Genomic DNA, 20,622 nt, shown 5'->3' on the forward strand with positions numbered 1-20,622 from the left:
GCTGCAGATTTTTTATACATGTTCTTTATCAAGTTGAGGAAGTAGCTCTCTATTCTTGTGTTTCTGAGAGCTTTAATCATGAATGGATATTGCCTTCTGTCAAGTGCTTTTTCTACTTTAGTTGATATGCATAATCAAGTGATTTTTTTTGCCTGTTAATATGGTGGATTTCATTGGTTGATTTTCGAATATTAAATCACCCTTGCATTCCTGGAGTAAACCCCACTTGGTCATGGCTTATAATTATTTCTATATGTTGCTGAATTCTATGTACTTTTATTTTGTTGTGGATTTCTGTTTTTATATTTGTGATGAATATAGATCTGGAGTTTTCTCTTTTTTCCCCAATTATTTTACCTTTAATTAATCAGTATGGCTCTCAGAACAATTATATTATGTCAGTTAAACTTGATCTTTTTCAAATCTGACACATTTTGAAAAACAGGTATATCCTTCCAGTAAGAGAGATTTTAAAAAAATAGTAAGAAGAAGAAAATTTATGAAATACATAATAATTATTACTAAATGAGCAAATAATGGGCTCCCCTGTCATAATATTGGCTTGATTTAAATTATTATTTATGACCAGACATGGTGGCTCACACTTGTAATCCTAGCACTTTGGGAGGCTGAGGCAGGCTGATTGCTTGAGCCCAGGAGTTCAAGACTAGCCTGGACAACATTATGGAAGCCCATCTCTACAACAAAATACAAAAATGAGGTGGGCGTGGTGGCACATGCCTGTAGTCCCAGCTACTCAGGAAGCTGAAGCAGGAGGATCATTGAGCCCAGAAGCTCAAGGCTGCAGTGAGCTATAACTGCACCACTGCACTCCATCCTGGGCAGCAGAGTGAGACCCCATCTCTACATAAATAAAAAAATGATTTATATAATACTCTGAAGTAATAAATCCCAGTATATGATGAGGTGTTTATCATGCTTTATTTTTATTTTGATTCAGTTCAAAATATTTTTCTCTTTCTTTTAATTCAAAACTCTTGTGTCACTTCAAGTTCAAAATATTTTTAACTTTCTCTTGAGATTTCTTCTTTGACCACTGTATTATTTAAAAGTGCTTTGTTGGCCGGGCGCGGTGGCTCAAGCCTGTAATCCCAGCACTTTGGGAGGCCGAGGTGGGCGGATCACGAGGTCAGGAGATCGAGACCATCCTGGCTAACATGGTGAAAGCCCGTCTCTATTAAAAACACACAAAAAATTAGCCGGGCATGGTGGCGGGCGCCTGTAGTCCCAGCTACTCGGGAGGCTGAGGCAGGAGAATGGCGTGAACCCGGGAGGCGGAGCTTGCAGTGAGCAGAGATCACGTCACTGCACTCCAGCCTGGGCTACAGAGCGAGACTCTGTCTCAGAAAAAAAAAAAAAAAAAAAAAGTGCTTTGTTTAATTTCCAGCTATTTTGAGATGTTCCAGCTGTCTTTCTGTTACTGATTTCTAGTTTAATTCCATTGTTGTAATCTTAGAGCAGAACATGGTATGAGTTCTCTTTTACATTTGTTAAGGTGTGTTTCATGGCCCAGAATGTGGTCTGTCTTGGTGAATGCACCGTGTAAGCTTGAAAAAAATACGTTGTCTGCTGTTTCTGTAGAGTCAGCTATATCCAGTTCGTTAGTGGTGCTGTTGGGCTCAACTATGTCCTTACTGATTTTCTGCCTGCTGCATCTGTCCATTTCTGAGAAACAGATATTCAAGTCTGCAGTGATAATAATGGATTCATCTATTTCATCTTCACTTCTATCCATTTTGGCTTATGTATTTTGACACTTTATAGTTAGGTGCACCCATGTTTAGGATTGTTATATTTTCATAGAGTACTGATTCCTTTATCATTTTGTAATTCCTCTATCTCCGATCATTTTCTTTAAAAAGAAAAAAGTTCTTTTTTGTACCATCTTTGTCTAGTTTTTGTGTCAGAGTAATACTAGCTTTATAAAACGAACTAGGAAGTGTTTCCTCCTCTTCTATTTTTCTGGAAGAGACTGTATAAAATTGATGTTAATTCTTCTCTAAGTGTTTGGTAGAATTCTCCAGTGAAACATCTGGGCCTGGAGATTTCCCTTTTGGAAGTCTTAGAATTGTGAATTATTGTGAATTAAATTTCTTTAATGGTTACAGGGCTATTCTTATCATCTGTTTCATAGTGTATGAATTGTGGTAACATGTTTTTTGAGGAATTGGTCCATTTTGTCTAAGTTTTCAAATTTATATGTATAGGGTTTTTTGTAGTATTCCCTTATTATCCTTTTGACATCTGTAGGGTCTGTTTTAATTTGTAATTTTTGTTGGTACATACTAGGTGTATATATTTATGGGGTAAAGGAGATATTTTGATATAGGCATACACTGTGAAATAATCTCATCATGGAGGATGGGGTGTTCATCCTATGGGGTCTGTTGGGATATCTCTTTTCAGTCCTGATATTGGTAATTTTGTATGTTCTCTTTATCTTTTTCTAGAGGTTTGCCAATTTTACTGATCTTAAAGAACCAGCTTTTTGTATTGTTGATGTCTTCTATTTCTTTTGTTTTCAAATTCATTGATTTCTGCTGCCTGCTATATCCTTCCCACTGCTTGTTTTTGGTTTATTTATTTAATTATTATTATGATGATTATTTTTTGAGATGGAGTCTCACTCTGTCGCCCAGACTGGAGTGCAGTGGCACAGTCTTGGCTCACTGCAGCCTCCGCCTCCCAGGTTCAAACAATTCTCCTGCCTCAGCCTCCCAAGTAGCTGGGACTACAGGCGCACACCACCACACCCCACTAATTTTGTATTTTTTAGTAGGGATTTCACCATGTTGGCCAGGCTGGTCTTGAACTCCTGACCTCAAGTGATCTGCATGCCTTGGCCTCCCAAAGTGCCGGGATTATAGGTGTAAGTCACCATGCCTAGCTTTTTTTGCTTTGTTTTATTTTTAAAGACAAGATCTCTTTTGCCCAGGCTTGAGTGCAGTGGGTGCGATCATGAGGCTCCCTGCAGCCTTGACCTCTTGGGCTCAAGCGAACCTTTCTCCTTAGCCTTTCGAGTAGCTGGGACTACAGGCACACACCACCACACCCAGCTAAATTTTTGTATTTTTGTAGAGACAGGGTTTCACTGTATTGCTTAGGCTAGTCTTAAACTCCTGGGCTCTAGCAGTCGGCCCACCTTGGCCTCCCGTGAGCCACTGTGCCTGGCCTATTTTTCTCTTCTTAATGTTGATTTTTGAAATTATTGATTTGAGATATTTCCTGTTTCTAATGTAGCTATTTGTTGCTATAAATTTTCCTCTCAGCATTTCTTTAGCTTTGTCTCACAAATTTCAATATGTTATATTTTTATTTTCATTCAGTTCAATGTATTTTTAAAAATTTTTCTTTGAGATTCTTCTTTGACCCATGGATTATTTAGAAGTGTGTTGTTTATTATACAAATATTTGGAAATTTTTCTGTCATTTTTTGTTGTTGAATTGTAGTTGGAGAATATATGCTGTATGATTTGAGTTCTTTTAAATGTGTTCAGGTTTGTTTTATGGCCCAAGATATGGTCTTATCTTGATGTATTTTTTTTTATTTTTTAAATTTTTTTGAGATGAAGTTTCACTCTGCCACCCAGGCTGGAGTATAGTGGTGCGATCTCGGCTCACTGCAGCTTCTGGTGCCAAGTTCAAGCTCTTCTCCTGCCTCAGCCTTCCAAGTAGCTGGGACTACAGGCACCCACCACCATGCCCGGCTAATTTTTTTATTTTTAGTAGAGATGGGGTTTCATCCTGTTGACCAGGCTGGTCTTGAACTCCTGACCTCAGCTGATCCGCCCGCCGTGGCTTCCCAAAGTGTTGGGATTACAGGCGTGAGCCACCGTGCCCAGCCAATCTTGATATACGTTTCATGGGCACTTGAAAAGAATGTACATTCTGACGCTGGGTGGAGTGTTGTATAAATGTGAATTACATCCTGTTGGTGGATGATGTTAAGTCCTTCTATATCCTTGCTGATTTCCTGCCTAGTTGGTCTATCAGTTGTTGAGAGAATTCACCACCATATCAGTCTTTGAGTCCTGAAGTCCCTAACTAGTCCGACTTCTCTCCACCCTTCAGAGTCCCCTAACTAGTCCGACTTCTCTCCACCCTTCAGAGTCCCCTAACTAGTCTGACTTCTCTCCATCCTTCAGAGTCTCCTTTAATCTAGTTTGAGTTTCTCTGTCCTTCAGATTCCCTAAACTAGTCCGATTTTTCTCTATCCTTCGGGGTCCCATAGATTGGTCTGACTCTCTAACCGTCAAGCTTCAGATTCCCCTAGCGGTAGACTGATCTCTGCATCCTTCAGAGTCCCCTAACTAGTCTGACTTCTCTCCACCCTTCAGAGTCCCCTAACTAGTCCGACTTCTCTGCATCCTTCAGAGTCCCCTAACTAGTCTGACTTCTCTCCACCCTTCAGAGTCTCTCCACATAACTAGTCTCCTCGCTCCACATAACTCTCTCCACATATAACTAGTCTCCTCTCTCCACATAACTAGTCTCCTCTCCACATAACTAGTCTCCTCGCTTCACATAACTCTCCACATAACTAGTCTCCTCTCTCCACATAACTAGTCTCCTCTCTCCACATAACTAGTCTCCTCTCTCCACATAACCCTCTGACTTCTCTCTACCAACTAGTCTGACTTCTCTCCACCCTTCAGAGTCTTTCTTTCTTTCTTTAATTTACAGTGTCTGGGTTTTTAGTTGTACTTAGAAGGAGGAATAGAGAAAAGCATATGTAGTCCATCTTCCAGGAATTAGAAGTGGTACTTATATTTCTATTTTTATATTTGAAAAAAATTTCCCCTGGTGGGCTGGGTGTGGTGTGGTGGCTCATGCCTGTATTCCCAGCACTTTGGGAAGAGGGAAGATCGCTTGAGCCCAGGAGTTTGAGACCAGACTGGGCAACATGACCCCATCTCTACAAAGTAAAAAAATTAGCCTGGCATGGTGGCCTGGCCCTGTAGTCCCAGCTACTTGGGGACTGTGGTGAGAGGATCCCTTGAGCCCAGGAGGTCACAGCTGTGGTGAGCTGTGATCATGCCACTGCACTCCAGTGTGGGTGACAGCAAGACCCTGTTGCAAAAAAAAAAAAAGACAAGAAAATACTATTCTCATCTTTTCTTACCTAGGTTAGGTCATAAAGCAATTCAAATCACTTGTAGTTTCTACTAAGGAGTCTGACCTCTGAGTTGTAACCCTAATGTGAAGATAATAGGCAGTAGCCGGAAGCACCCGCAGCCACTCTGGGTGTCCCCAGCTTGTTACCCCTGCCCTACAGCTTGACCTGCCAGTTAGCGGTTTTCAAATTTTGCTGCTTATGAAAATCATCTAGAGAACTTGAAAAACTCTCCATACCCCGGTTACTAATTAAATCATGACTGTGCTAAGAGCCAAGCACTAGCATTGTGTGAGTTTGTTTTAATAAATTCCCAAGTGATTTTATGTGCAATGGTGTTTGGGAACCACTGTTCCAGTGTGTCAAGGGAAGTATGTAACTCACACTGCAGCTGCAAGAGCTTAGGGAGGTTTTTGTTTGTTCACTTTTCTGTTAACAGTTGCAACTCTGTTTATTCCCCTTTTGGTCTCTATTATAGCATCACCTAAGACCAGAAACAGAAGGGACTTCTACTTCTTTATTCTTAAAAACTAAAACTGTGGGTCCCCTGAATTCTCTCCTTTCCTTTCATTCATAAGCCACTTTGAGCAAGGTTTTTTTTTTGAAGTCCAAATAGTAAATATTTTAGGTTTTGAGGGTTATTAAAATCTCTGTCACAACTACTTACCTCTACTTTTATACAGCAAGAGGCAAAACAAATGGGCATGGCCATGCTCCTGTCATCTCCCCATCTCTACAGAAAGTAAATGAGCATGGTGGCACATGCTTGTAGTCCCACTTGCTTGGGAGGCTGAGGTGGGAGGATTGCTTGACCCCAGAAGATCAAGGCTGCAGTGAGCTATGGTTGTGCCACGCAGTCCAGCCTGGGCAACGAGACCCTGTCTCAAAAACAGAAAATCGACCAGAAAAAAAAAACAGGTTGTGGTCAGGATTTGACCCAAGAGTTGAGTTTGCTGACCCCTGTCACAATCATTCAGATGTCCCACTTGTGAGGCATTGAAGTTCAGAATCATTTACAGGATAGAAGCCATCTTCTGACACCACAGACCCAGTCCGCCTGCATGTATGTTAGAGATTCCAGTGTAGCCGTTCTCGAGCACAGGAGCTGACGCTTACCTTCTGGGCTTCGTCAGTTGTGATTCTTCTCCATTGTTGGGAAACCAGGGTGAGAAGGGATTGGTTGAGTGAGCATAGGCAGAGCCATACTTCTTTGAATCATTTGAATCTACACCTACTTAAAATAAGGTTCTTTCTGTGTTCGAAGCAACTAAAACTGATAAATCACCCAACTCCTCTGCCTAGCTCATTTGGTGTTAATATTGGCTCTAGAGCTATACTGTCTAATATGATACCATTAGCCACATGTAGCTAAACTTGTATTTAAATTAGTTAAATACCATTTAAAATTTAGTTCCTCAGGGCCGGGCATGGTGGCCCATGACTGTAATCCCAGCACTTTGGGAGGCAGAGGCAGGCAGATCACGAGGTCCAGAGATTGAGACCATCCTGGCCAACATGGTGAAACCCCGTCTCTACTAAAAATACAAAAATTAGCTGGGTGTAGTGGCATGTACCTGTAGTCCCAGCTACTTGGGAGGCTGAGGCAGGAGAATTGCTTGAACCCGGGAGGTGGAGCTTGCAGTGAGCCGAGATTGCACCACTGCACTCCAGCCTGGCGACAGAGCAAGACTCCGTCTCAAAAAAATAAATAAATAAATAAATAAATAAGTTCCTCAGTTAACTAGTCACCTTTCAAGTGACATACATGATTAGTGGCTACCATATTGGGCAGCACAGATATACACCTTTTCCCACTCTCTTGACAGTGCTTCTCTGGAATTTGTAAGCCACAAATCTTAGACAGCTCTAACTTCGGAATGTTTAAAATCACTAACTTTTAACATCTTTTTTCCTCTTTATTCATTTAGCCAAAACTCATTTTATATAATTTAAAGTAAATATAATATGCCTTTTGGTTTTAGACAAAAAACAGAAATGACTTTCATGATATCAAGAAAGTAACTGATTAAGAACTATTGGAATATGAACTTCCATATTCATTGGAAGCTTTATCATGGGAAGTTAAAATATTGCCTTATATGAAGATTTTATGAAAATGGTATAAACAGCAGAAATTAAATTTATTGAGTAGCCTGCATGTGCCAGGCACTGAGTGCTTTGTGGTTGAAGCTCAGGAAAGTTAAGTAAATTCCACAGAAGTGCGGCTGGTGCTGGTGTTTGAACCCAGACCTGTGCGATGACTTCAAAACCTTTGCTTTCCTGTTACGCTGTGCTGCTTCCAATTTGCTGAAGACTGTGGTAAGTATTTTACATGTTTCATCTTAGGAAGCTGTAACTCCCTAAAGATGTATGCTGATACACCATGTTCATTTAAATAAGACAAGTCATCAATTTTCCTTAAAATAAGAAATATTTAATACAGGCTTTTTTTTCCTTAAGAAATATGTGGAAGAAGAGGAAAATTGTCAGTGGTTCTATTACAGTTTGGTAGACCGGTATTAATAGGGTTTCTATTATTTAGGAATACTGAGATTTTATTTATAAAGTTGCTATTGTGATATTAATATAATTTTTATATTGTCAATTGTCAATTTGATGACTGCTAAGAATTACAGGTTTGTTTGAAGGTTATTTTTGCAAGACAGTGCAACAGATTCTGATATCTTTTGATAATTTACATGCTCTTTTTTCAAATTATACTTTCAAGATTGCATTTAATGGAACAATCTTAATTTTGCACAGGAAAATCAGATTGTCTGGTGAAGGTGGTCAATTAAACAAACTGTCAGATTATTGAATAGAGAAAATTCCACTCTTTGTAGCTGCAGGGCAGAGGGGACCTTGCCTCCATCTCTGTCCGAGAATCCCATTTGTTAATTATGAAGGTTTGTATTTTTAGGCCAGGATCTGGAATTCCATTTGTTGGCTGCATAATGGACTTGCGGTATTTTCTTTGCAATCTGATACCACGGTACTTCTCTGTTTGCAGGAGGCAGGTGCTGAGCCCTTACTGTGACACGCTCAGAAGTAACCCACTGCAGCTAACTTGCAGACAGGACCAGAGAGCAGTTGCCGTGTGTAATTTGCAGAAGTTCCCTAAGCCTTTACCACAGGAATACCAGGTAAAACGGGCCTGGGGCACAGTTTCAGGAATCAGCTTTTCAAAAGTAGTCTCCATTTTAACTAAAAGAGTAGATTCTCTTAAGTTTCTTAATTTATAAGGCCTTGTTTGTTTTCTGTAAGTTAGAAAAAAATGGAATAATGTTTCCATTTCTTTATAACTAATGTCCTAATTGATAGCACTTAGTTAAAATCTAGCAGTGTCTTATAATAATGGCAAGAAGAATTTGAATATTTGGTGTGTTTTTACCTGTTTATGTTTTCTAATTGTTTCCAAAGCCTTGCTATTTAAATTCCTCTAATTTACACAGAAAAAAAAATCTGTAAAGAAAATAACTTAAGTACTCTAATCCAGTTAATTAGAAGACTCGGAAACCCTGCTTTGGAAGAGATTTGATTCCTGGGATCTGAAAGATTGAGGAAATGGCGCCACATATCTTGTCTGGATCTCTGATTTAACCTTTATGTTTCTTTTTATCTTTTATCTTTTATCTTTTTTTTCGAGACAGAGTCTCACTGTATCGCCCAGGCTGGAGTCAGTGGTGCGATCTCAGCTCACTGCAGCCTCCCCTTCCCGGGTTCAAGCGATTCTTGTGCCTCAGCCTCCCGAGTAGCCGGGTTTACAGCTGCGAGCCACCATGCCTGGCTAATTTTCATATTTTTAGTAGAGATGGGGTTTTGCCATGTTGCCCAAGCTGGTCTCGAACTCCTGGCCTCAAGTGATCCATCTGCCTCAGCCACCCAAAGTGCTGAGATTACAGGTGTGAGCCAACATGTCTGGCTACTTTTTGTATTTCTAATAGAGACAGGGCTTCACCATGTTGGCCAGGCTGGTCTCAAACTCCTGACCTCATGTGATCCACCTGCCTCGGCCTCCCAAAGTGTTGGGATTACAGGCGTGAGCCACCATGCCCGGCCATAACCTGTAAGTTTCTCTTTTTTTATTTTTTATTTTTTATTATTATACTTTAGGTTTTAGGGTACATGTGCACAATGTGCAGGTTTGTTACATATGTATCCATGTGCCATGTTGATTTCCTGCACCCATTAACTCGTCATTTAGCATTAGGTATATCTCCTAATGCTGTCCCTCCCCCCTCCCCCAACCCCACAACAGTCCCTGGAGTGTGATGTGCCCCTTCCTCTGTCCATGTGTTCTCATTGTTCAGTTCCCACCTATGAGTGAGAACATGCGGTATTTGGTTTTTCGTCCTTGTGATAGTTTACTGAGAATGATGATTTCCAGTTTCATCCATGTCCCTACAAAGGACATGAACTCATCCTTTTTTATGGCTGCATAGTATTCCATGGTGTATATGTGCCACATTTTCTTAATCCAGTCTATCGTTGTTGGACATTTGGGTTGGTTCCAACTCTTTGCTATTGTGAATAGTGCCGCAATAAACATATGTGTGCATGTGTCTTTATAGCAGCATGATTTATAGTCCTTTGGGTATATACCCAGTAATGGGATGGCTGGGTCAAATGGTATTTCTAGTTCGAGATCCCTGAGGAATCGCCACACTGACTTCCACAATGGTTGAACTAGTTTACAGTCCCACCAACAGTGTAAAAGTGTTCCTATTTCTCCACATCCTCTCCAGCACCTGTTGTTTCCTGATTTTTTAATGATGGCCATTCTAACTGGTGTGAGATGTTATCTCACTGTGGTTTTGATTTGCATTTCTCTGATGGCCAGTGATGATGAGCATTTCTTCATGTGTTTTTTGGCTGCATAAATGTCTTCTTTTGAGAAGTGTCTGTTCATGTCGTTTGCCCACTTTTTGATGGGGTTGTTTGTTTTTTTCTTGTAAATTTGAGTTCATTGTAGATTCTGGATATTAGCCCTTTGTCAGATGAGTAGGTTGCAAAAATTTTCTCCCATTCTGTAGGTTGCCTGTTCACTCTGATGGTAGTTTCTTTTGCTGTGCAGAAGCTCTTTAGTTTAATTAAATCCCATTTGTCAATTTTGGCTTTTGTTGCCATTGCTTTTGGTGTTGTAGACATGAAGTCCTTGCCCACGCCTATGTCCTGAATGGTGTCAATGTACAAAAATCACAAGCATTCTTGTACACCAATCACAGACAAACAGAGAGCCAAATCATGAGTGAACTCCCATTCACAATTGCTTCAAAGAGAATAAAATACCTAGGAATCCAACTTACAAGGGATGTGAAGGACCTCTTGAAGGAGAACTACAAACCACTGCTCAATGAAATAAAAGAAGATACAAACAAATGGAAGAACATTCCATGCTTATGGGTTGGAAGAATCAATATCGTGAAAATGGCCATACTGCCCAAGGTAATTTATAGATTCAATGCCATCCCCATCAAGCTACCAATGACTTTCTTCACAGAATTGGAAAAAACTACTTTAAAGTTCATATGGAACCAAAAAAGAGCCCGCATCGCCAAGTCAATCCTAAGCCAAAAGAACAAAGCTGGAGGCATCACACTACCTGACTTCAAACTATACTACAAGGCTACAGTAACCAAAACAGCATGGTACTGGTACCACAACAGAGACATAGATCAATGGAACAGGACAGAGCCCTCAGAAATGATGCCGCATATCTACAACTATCTGATCTTTGACCAACCTGACAAAAACAAGAAATGGGGAAAGGATTCCCTATTTAATAAATGGTGCTGGGAAAACTGGCTAGCCATATGTAGAAAGCTGAAACTGGATTCCTTCCTTACACCTTGTACAAAAATTAATTCAAGATGGATTAAAGACTTAAATGTTAGACCTAAACCCATTAAAATCCTACAAGAAAACCTTTAAGTTTCTTGTTGCCAAAGCTATCTTTAAAAAGCCTCAACTTTACCTGCCATTTACAAAGGAACCTTTTGTCAGAAATGATGTCTCAGAAGCTAATTTAAAATAAAGCTGCTACACATATTTATGAGCTCACTGAATACTTCAGATACCATAAAACAGCAAATATATTCACAGGAATAGTGATATAACTCAGTAAGTTGGTGGAAAATGTGACATCTTTAAAAATTTATCTGGTGCATCCAGGGGTGTGAAAACATATAAAATTATTTTTACTTATTTATTTATTTATTTATTTTTGGAGATGGAGTCTTGCTGTGTCACCAGGCTGGAGTGCAGTGGTGCAATCTCGGCTCACTTCAACCTCTGCCTCCCAGGTTCAAACTATTCTCCTGCCACAGCTTCTCAAGTAGCTGGGACTACAGGTGTGCGCCACCACACCCAGCTATTTTTTTTTTTTTTTAGTAGAGATGGGGTTTCACTATATGTTTGCCAGGCTGGTCTTGAACTCCTGACCTTAGGTGATCCGCCCGTCTCGCCCTCCCAAAGTGCTGGGATTACAGTCGTGATCCACCATGCCCGGCCATAAAATTAATTTAAAAAAGAAAGGAACAATAAAATTTATCTGGTACCTTGTACCTTTGGTATTCAAAGTATTTTATATATATGATCTCGTTTATTTTCTCAGATTTTAATTTTTTTCAAGTTTGTCAAAACAACGTATAAACTGCCTCCTAAAAACTCTTGAAAAATATATTTAAAATGTAACTTTATGCATTAGTTCTGTGTTTTGTCAACTCTTAAAACTTCTTTTTGCTCAATGTAATTAAAACTATTTCATTCTGTTAAAACATTAGTCTAATTTAACATTGTAATATATAACTTAAGACTCATTTACTTACCTTGCTTATTTGTAAAACTATAGCAACCTTAAACTACTCCTCTATTGGTTTATTACTGTGTTCTTTACTTGGTGCCATTGATGAAGAAAAGTACATTAGTATCTTGTGTTATATGGCATTAGAGGGTTGCAAGAAATTACCTGTGCACTTCCTCAGTTTTATACAGAATGTTTCTTACTTTCTTGTCTTCCCAATATCTTTTCTGCAGTACTTTGATGAACTCAGTGGAATACCTGCAGAAGATTTGCCTTATTATGGTGGCTCCGTGGAAATTGCTGACTATTGCCCTTTCAGTCAGGAATTCAGTTGGCATTTAAGTGGTGAATATCAGCGCAGCTCAGATTGTAGAATATTGGAAAATCAACCAGGTTAGTCAGCTAGTGAAATGGAGTATTATATACATATTAAAATTATATATTAGCAGTATAGAATCGTGGTTAAGGGCACAGACCCTAGAGCAGGACTGTCTGAATTTGCTTTATAGTTCAGCTGCTATCCATATGTAAGAAGTGACTTAACTTTTCTCTGCCTGTTTCTTCATCTGTACAATGGAGGCAATACTTATAGAGTTGTGAGAATTACATGAATTAATGTAGTAAGTGCTTACAACTGTGCCTGACCCATCGAAGGGATTAGTAGCGTATGCATGCACACACACTATATTTTAGTCATACCTTCTAGCTGCATGGCACTTTCCATTTGCAAAGCACTTTCATTCTTACCATTTTATTCTTCTGAAAACATTATGAGAAACACAAGGAAGGTAGTACTGTATTTCCCAGATAGGCGGATAGATACTAAGTGATATAGTTAATTTGTGTCACTGCAAGATCCTCCATTGCCAGCCTCTTTTTATTAAAATACCTCAGATAAGCTGCTTTCTCCTCTCATGGGGAATGTGCATTTTATGTAAGTTAGAAGCAACATGTCACTCTTCAGATATCAAAACAATGTTCTCGTCTCATGGCCAGTAAGATATATTACCATATTATTTGTTTCTTCTTAATACATATAAATGAACAAGATATCAAAGGAATAAACAGTATGGCAATTGGATATTCTGCAATAATAGTTACAGCTCATATTAATTACCTTTGTAAATAGAAATGTTCTCACATCTGATGTAAGAAAGAGCAGTAAGTAGTTTTTCTCTCTGTTCATCAGAAGTTTTAACCTAGTCTCCAAACCCCCACCCCCATTCCATACTTTATTACAGACTAAGGCATTTAAATTCTAAATTTTTGTATTCTTACCTTTTACTCTTAAACTTGGCAGATGTAACTGGATTCCTGCAGTCATTTTTCCCCATCATTCATCTATTTAATAAATGTCCTGGCCAGGCGCAGTGGCTCACGCCTGTAATTGCAGCACTTTGGGAGGCCAAGGCAGGTGAATTGCTCGAGCTCAGGAGTTTGAGGCCAGCTGAGCAACATAGTGAAACCCTGTCTGTATCAAAAATACAAAAAATTAGCCAGGTGCAATGGTGCACACCTGTGGTCCCAGCTATGGAGGAGGACGAGGCCAGAGGATTGCTTGAGCAGCCCAAGAGGCGAAGGTTGCAGTGAGTCGAGATCATGCCACTGCACTCCAGCCTGGGCAACACAGTGAGACCCCATCTCACATAAAAATAATAAATAAATAAATAAATAAATAAATAAATATCCTAACAACTTAGAACCACTCAGCAGTTCCGTATTAAAGCAAAAGAAATGCACAGATCTGTCAGTTATGGATTTGCCAAAGATACACTATCACGTGTTATTGTTTTAGAGCTGGAGCTGGCAATCTTTTTTTGTAACGGGGGAAATTATAAATATTTGGGGCTTTGTGGATCATAAAGTCTCTAGCTTTCTGATTCAGCTATTCAACTCTGCTGTTACAGTCTGAAAGCAGTTACAGACAATAGGCACATGAATGAGTGTGCCAGGATTTGGCCTGAGGGTTGCAGTTTGCTGAATTCTGTTTTGTTATTATTATTATTATTATTATTATTTTTTAGAGACAAGGTCTCACTCTGTCACCCAAGTTGGAGTGCAGTGGCACCATCATAGCTCACTGTAACCTGTAACTCCTGGGCTCAAGTGATTCTCCTGCCTCAGACTCCCCAGAGCCAGGACTACAGGCATGCACCTCCACACCTGACTAATTTTTAAAATTTTTTGTAGAGATGAGGCTTGCTATGTTACCCAGACTGGCCTCAAACTCCTGGCCTCAAGCAGTCCTCCCTCCTTGGCCTCCCAAAGTGTTGAAATTACAGGCTTGAGCCACCACGTCCAGCCCTGAACCCCATGTTAGACACTCTTCACTGTAGTTTTCAAAGACTCTGATACTCAAAAGAAGTAAAGAATTCTATTTTATTCTAATTTGCGTTTTTTAGCTTATATAATTAAGATTTGTCAAAACTGACATAAAACACTTATCTTTATAATATTTTAAAATGAGCTCATTGAACTCTCTACTTCCCCAAATAAAACTTATTGTAAAGAGTCTAAAGAGAGCAAATTATTGCTCGGGTTTAAGAGCTTTGTCCGTTGTCCATTAGAGGCCTTTCATTCCACCCGTCCTCTGCAGGTTTGTGCTCAATGTGAGATTAGGTCAGCATCTTACTAGGTTGGTGGAAGAGTAATTGTGGTTTTGCCATTAAAGTAATGCGAAAACCGCAATTACTTCTGCACCAGCCTAATATTTATGGACTTCCAGGAGGTGACACAAGTTGAAGATATAAGAGTTTTCAAAAGTTGCAACACCCCCCAAAAGTCTGCATTATATAAAGCACTTGGCCTCACCCTATCATGAGTAATTTGGAGGTGCCTCCCATTTAGACCACCAGGGAAGATGATTTTATCTTGGTATTTAGTGATCTAAGGATTCTTAGTGCTAGTTCTTCTATATATTTAACCTAGAAAACGTTGGGCCTGGTTTTATTCCCTTGTGTCTGATGCAGTAATTTTCTCCCATTAATTCCTTTATTAAGAACCTAGTGTGAGTTTGGAATCCTGTCTATCCTAATTATTATTATTTTTTTGAGACAGAGTCTCGCTCTGTCGCCCAGGCTGGAGTGCAGTGGCACGATCATGGCTCACTGCAAGCTCCGCCTCCCAGGTTCACGCCATTCTCCTGCCTCAGCCTCCCGAGTAGCTGGGACTACAGGCGCCAGCCACCACGGCCAGCTAATTTTGTTGTATTTTTAGTAGAGACGGGGTTTCACCGTGTTAGTCAGGATGGCCTCCCTCTTCTGACCTTGTGATCCTCCTGCCTTGGCCTCCCAAAGTGCTGGGATTACAGGCGTGAGCCACCACGCCCGGCCTATCCTAATTTTTTAAATTTAAAATTTCCATCCATGAAACATGTTTGATTTTTAAAGCAGCTTTTAATCATAAAAATGGGATGCTTCAGTTTCTTGTTCTTTGAGCCAAAAGTTAATTTTTAAGGAGGCTTTTCTTCTTTGCCTCAGAAATTTTTAAGAACTATGGCGCTGAGAAGTATGGACCTCATTCCGTTTGTCTGATTCAGAAATCAGCATTTGTTATGGAGAAGTGTGAGAGGAAGCTGACTTACCCAGACTGGGGGAGCGGATGCTATCAGGTAAGCTTATGTTTGTTACTAGTTATGCCAAATATTGTGTGATTTTCTCTCTTTTATGGTTTTATATTTTAAATTATATTTTCATATTTTATGTCATTAATTTACTGATCAATACTTTAATTTATCTTGTTTATGTAAATATTAGTTTGGATGCTTGTTTTATGAAAATATTGTCATTTCTTTAGAAAAATTGCCTCTTAAAAATATATATATAATTGCTGTAATGTTACTTCTGGGCATATATTCTGAGGAAGTAATGGTAAATATGTAATTTTGTTCTTGAGCAAATATTACTTTGTAATGGAAAACACGTACAATTTTATTTCAAAAGGTCTGAGGACCGCATAGCTTATAAGAATTAGTAAATCAGGCTGGACGTGGTGGCTCACGCCTATAATCCCAGCACTTTGGGAGGCTGAGCCAGGAGGATCACTTGAGCCCAGGATTCGAGACCATCCTAGGCAACAAAGCGAGACCCTGTCTCTAAAAAAATAAAGAAAAAAGAATTAATAAATCAGTTGCTGATTAATAATAGGGTATTTTTTCCTTTGTAATTAGAAATCCAAAAAGGGCAAACTACAATTTTTTTTCCTTTTTCTTTTTCTTTTTTTTGAGACAGTGTCTTGCTCTGTCAGCCAGGCTGGAGTGCTGGTGCAGCCACGGCTCACCGTATCCCCTACCTCCGGGCTTAAGTGACCTTCCCACCTCAGCCTCCTGAGTAGCTGGGACTACAGGTGTGCACCACACACCCGACTAAGTGTTTGATTTTTTGTAGAGAAGAGGTCTCACTATGTCGCCCAGGCTAATTAGAACTTTCGGGGCCCAAGCAATACTCTTGCCTTGGCCTCCCAAAGTGCTGGGATTATAGATGGCGGCCACCATGCCTCGCCTACTATTTCCTTAATTATCTTATTTGCACATCTGATATTACATGACTACATCACCTTATTAAGAACTTGTAAAGATGTCGCCATCCTGTGACTTAGGAGCATCCAATGGAATGAATCTTCTGCGCCCTACAAATGGATGTCGGGGAGGAGAGTGTAAGCCTGAGAAATGGAGAATAAGCTGCAACAGCTAAACGGACCTTTGTAACTGAAAATTTAACTCTTATCATTAAAGTTACATATCAAATTAAATTTTTTTTTGGTAACTGTTTTTTTTCTTTTCTTTTCTTTTTTCTTTTTTTTTTGAGACAGGGTTTTGCTCTGTCACCCAGGCTAGAGAAATGGTGCGATCGTGCTCACTGCAGCCGCGAACTCCCAGGCTCGGACGATTCTCCCACCTCAGCCATCTGAGAAGCTGGGACTACAGGTGCACACCACCACACCCAGCTGATTTTTCTTATTTTTTGTAGAGACAGGCTTTTGCCATGCTACTCAGGCTGGTCTTGAACTCCTGGGTTCATATGATTCACCTGCCTCATCCTCCCAAAGTGCTGGGACTACAGACATGAGCCACTTTGCCTGACCTGGTCATAGCACTATCAATATATATTTTACATACCATACAATTTATGTCAAATTAACTTTTTTTTTCCTTTGTTCTCCTTTGAGACAGGGTCTTACTCTGTCACCCGGGCTGGAGTGCAATGGTGCGATCTCAGCTCACTGCAGCCTCCACCTCCCAGTTCCAGAGATTCTTGTGCCTCAGCCTCCTGCACAGCTGGAATCACAGGCATGCGCCACCATACCCAGCTAATTTTTGTATTTTTAGTAGAAAAATTGGCCAGGCTGGTCTCAAACTCCTGGCCTAAACTGATCCTCCTGCCTCAGCCTCCCAAAGTGCCGGGATTACAAGCATGAGCCACTATGCCTGGCTGAATATTTCTTTTCTTTCTGTCACAGGATATTCTAAGCTCACTTTGTTCTTTGTCTGCCCCTGACATGGAATTAACCATTTCTCCAAAGACCTCCAGTTACTTTCAGTGGAGTGTGGTGTTAGAGACGAAGATCTGGGCGCTAATTATACTATCTGGGCGCTAATTATACTGTTGATTACTTTTAGTGGAGTGTGGTGTTAGAGACGAAGATCTGGGTGCTAATTATACTGTTGATTGTCATTGATAATAGCAGTTGGGAATTGGGAATACCAGCTCATCAGGCCCTCTTAGTAAGGTAGGAAATATATGTATATGTATCAGTACATGCGCCTGTGAGTGTGTGTGTGTGTGTGTGTGTGTGTAAGTAACCATGAGTTTGCATCAGTAAGGTTGGTTTGATTCCATTGGTGTGAGACCTTGTCTGATACCAAAGCATTTATTTTAGTGTTCCACCTTTTCATATTTGTACTGCCTTCACCAACAGTGAGAAGTCCAGCTCCTGTCATCTCAGCATGTTTACTCATTTGATCTATCCACATCCCGTCCACTTTCTCCCACTCCCATTAACCTCCTCACCCAGCCAACTCTGCGTGACCTCCTGGTCACACACCTCCCCCTACCCCTCCAAACAGATCACCTACCTTGCCTCACTTAACGGCTTTAGACGTAATTGCTTTTGAGGAAGGGAAAGGAGAAAGGGAGGGATCACTGAGCTTTTTTTTTCTTAAAATTGTGGCAAAATATATATAACACAAAAATTTCTATTTTAACTGTTTTTACGTGTACAGTTAAGTGGCACTAAATACATTCACGTTGTCGTGCACATTGCCACTGTGCGTCTGGAAACTCTGTACTCACTAAACAATCCCTCCCCCGTCCTCCTCCCCAGCCCTGACAGCCTCTATTCTGTGTCCTCTCTCTGTGGATTCCCCTGATCTAGATAGTCCTTATAAGTAGAATCATACAATGTTTGTCCTTTTGTACCTGACTTCTTTTACTTAGCATAGCGTTCTCAGGGCTCATCCACACTGTGCCATGTATCAGAACAGTATTCCTTACGGTGTTCCTTTATGTCTGAATAACACTCCATTGGATGGATCTGTCACGTTTTGAATCAATTGATGGACACTTAGGTTGTTTGCATCCACCTCTTGGCTATTGGAATCTTGCTGCAGCAAACACTGGCTTCCGTGTATCTGTCTGAGTCCCCGTTTTCAGTCTACTCAGCAGCAGAATTGCTGTATCATATGGCAATTCTGTGTTTAGCTTTTTTAGGAACTACTAAACTAGGTTTTTTGTTGTTGTTGAGGAGTTTTTTGGTGTTATTTTGAGGTTTCTTTTTTATTATTATTAATAGACTTTATTTTTTAGAGGAATTTTAGGTTCAGAGCAAATTTGAGCAGAAGGTACAGAGAGTTCCCATATACCCCTGCTCCACACACGTGGCCTCCCGCACTGTCAGCATCCTGTACCACAGAGATATTTTTGGTACAATCAGTGAACCCACATCATCATCCAAAATCCATGTTCACATTAGGGTCCACTCTGGGTGTTCCGATGAACCCATATCATCATCCAATGTCCATGTTCACATTAGGGTCCACGCTGGGTGTTCCGATGAACCCACATCATCATCCAATGTCCATGTTCACATTAGGGTCCACGCTGCATGTTTCCGATGAACCCACATCATCATCCGAAGTCCATGTTCACATTAGGGTCCACGCTGGGTGTTCGGATGAACCCACATCATCATCCAATGTCCATGTTCACATTAGGGTCCACGCTGCGTGTTTCCGATGAACCCACATCATCATCCAAAGTCCATGTTCACATTAGGGTCCACGCTGGGTGTTCCGATGAACCCACATCATCATCCGAAGTCCATGTTCACATTAGGGTTCACGCTGGGTGTTCTACATTCTGTGGGCTTTGACACCTGTAGGGTGTGCGTCCATAAGATAAATGAGTTGTTGAAATGGGCTTTGTTATAAGTTAAAGATTGGCTATCTGTGGCTATAATAATTGCTGAGACTAACATAAATAAGAATAAATGAAATAAAAAGTGGGATGAAATACTTCAGGTGAAAGTTCAAAGGGGAACTGTATTATCTCTGTACAAAAGAGACCTTTAAGCATGTGTTTTCATGTCAACCCTTTGTGTTCTTGTTTTTCCCTGATGAAACTGAGATCATGGACCTTATCATATCACCTTTTGTGCTGATGGCACCTTTTAATATAAGTTTTTAAGTAATTTATATATTTATTAAATAAGTCAGCAATTCATGCAATTCACATGATGAAAAATTCAAAAGATGCAAAAGAATGTACAGGGTACAGGAAAAGCCTTTTTCTCAGCCCTGTCTTTCAGTCACTCATTTCTCCCTTCGGAGGGAATTAATATTACCAGTTTCTTGTATCCTTCTAAAGATAAACTCTGTGCAGGCACAAATTTATATTTTTGTTTCATTTTTTACACCAATAGTATCAAGTTACACATACTGTTCTGTGGTGTGTATTAAACAGTCATTCTTAGTATCACCTTATATCATTCCAGCCCCATGTCTGAACTGGCTGTGGTCGTCACAAGTACATTTGGTTGTACTTTGATCACTCTGAATTCAGTTCCTCCAAAATCCAGTTTATGAGCCCTCTCTCAACAACTCTGCATTTCAGCTGTGTTGCTTCTGGCACTGGTCCCAGTCTCTGTAATTAGAGACCAGAGCGATTGTTTTCTACTCTCTATTCTGTAAAGACGGATCAATACAGACTGAGTCTTTAGATCACTCTCCTATTGAAATCTCTTGTATCTATTTTAGGTTTACCTTCATAGTTCAAGCCATTATCACTTCACAGTTTCCTAATTTCCCTCCTCTCATCTTCCATGACCACATTGATCCTTTTAAAATTTTAGTTTTGATCAAACTTATACATGCAAATAGTTTGAAACAAATGTGTTGTCTGCTTCCAAAAAACTACAGCCTCAGGCCAGGCGCTGTGACTCATGCCTGTAATCCCAGCACTTTGGGTGGCTGAGGCTAACACTCGAGGTCAGGAGTTCGAGACCAGCCCGGGCAACATGGTGAAACCCCGTCTCTACTAAAAATACAAAAATTAGCTGGGCATGGTGGCCACATGCCTGTAATCCCAGCTATTCAAGCGGCTGAGGCATGAGAATCGCTTGAACCTGGGAGATGGAGGTTGCAGTGAGCCGAGATCGCACCACTGCACTCCAGCCCGGGCAGCGGAGTGAG

At 40.3% G+C, this 20,622-nt stretch overlaps 1 protein-coding gene across 4 annotated transcripts in view; it reads left to right on the forward strand.

Annotated features, from left to right (window-relative positions):
- LMLN (leishmanolysin like peptidase) overlaps positions 1–20,622 on the forward strand; it is a 91,790-nt gene that overhangs the window by 49,718 nt on the left and 21,450 nt on the right. For 2 of the 4 annotated variants that reach the window (XM_058426647.1, XM_058426648.1), the window contains 3 exons: positions 8,145–8,277; positions 12,170–12,329; positions 15,416–15,546. In XM_058426647.1, the coding sequence (XP_058282630.1) occupies positions 8,145–8,277; positions 12,170–12,329; positions 15,416–15,546 (424 nt within the window). Of the gene's footprint in view, positions 1–8,144; positions 8,278–10,278; positions 10,969–12,169; positions 12,330–15,415; positions 15,547–16,532; positions 16,623–20,622 lie in introns of those variants that run through there. The other 2 variants (XM_058426649.1, XM_058426650.1) reach the window with 2 other exon arrangements.

The sequence above is a fragment of the Hylobates moloch genome, unplaced genomic scaffold (assembly GCF_009828535.3).
Source record: "Hylobates moloch isolate HMO894 unplaced genomic scaffold, HMol_V3 SCAFFOLD_13, whole genome shotgun sequence".
NCBI classification, from domain to species: domain Eukaryota; kingdom Metazoa; phylum Chordata; class Mammalia; order Primates; family Hylobatidae; genus Hylobates; species Hylobates moloch.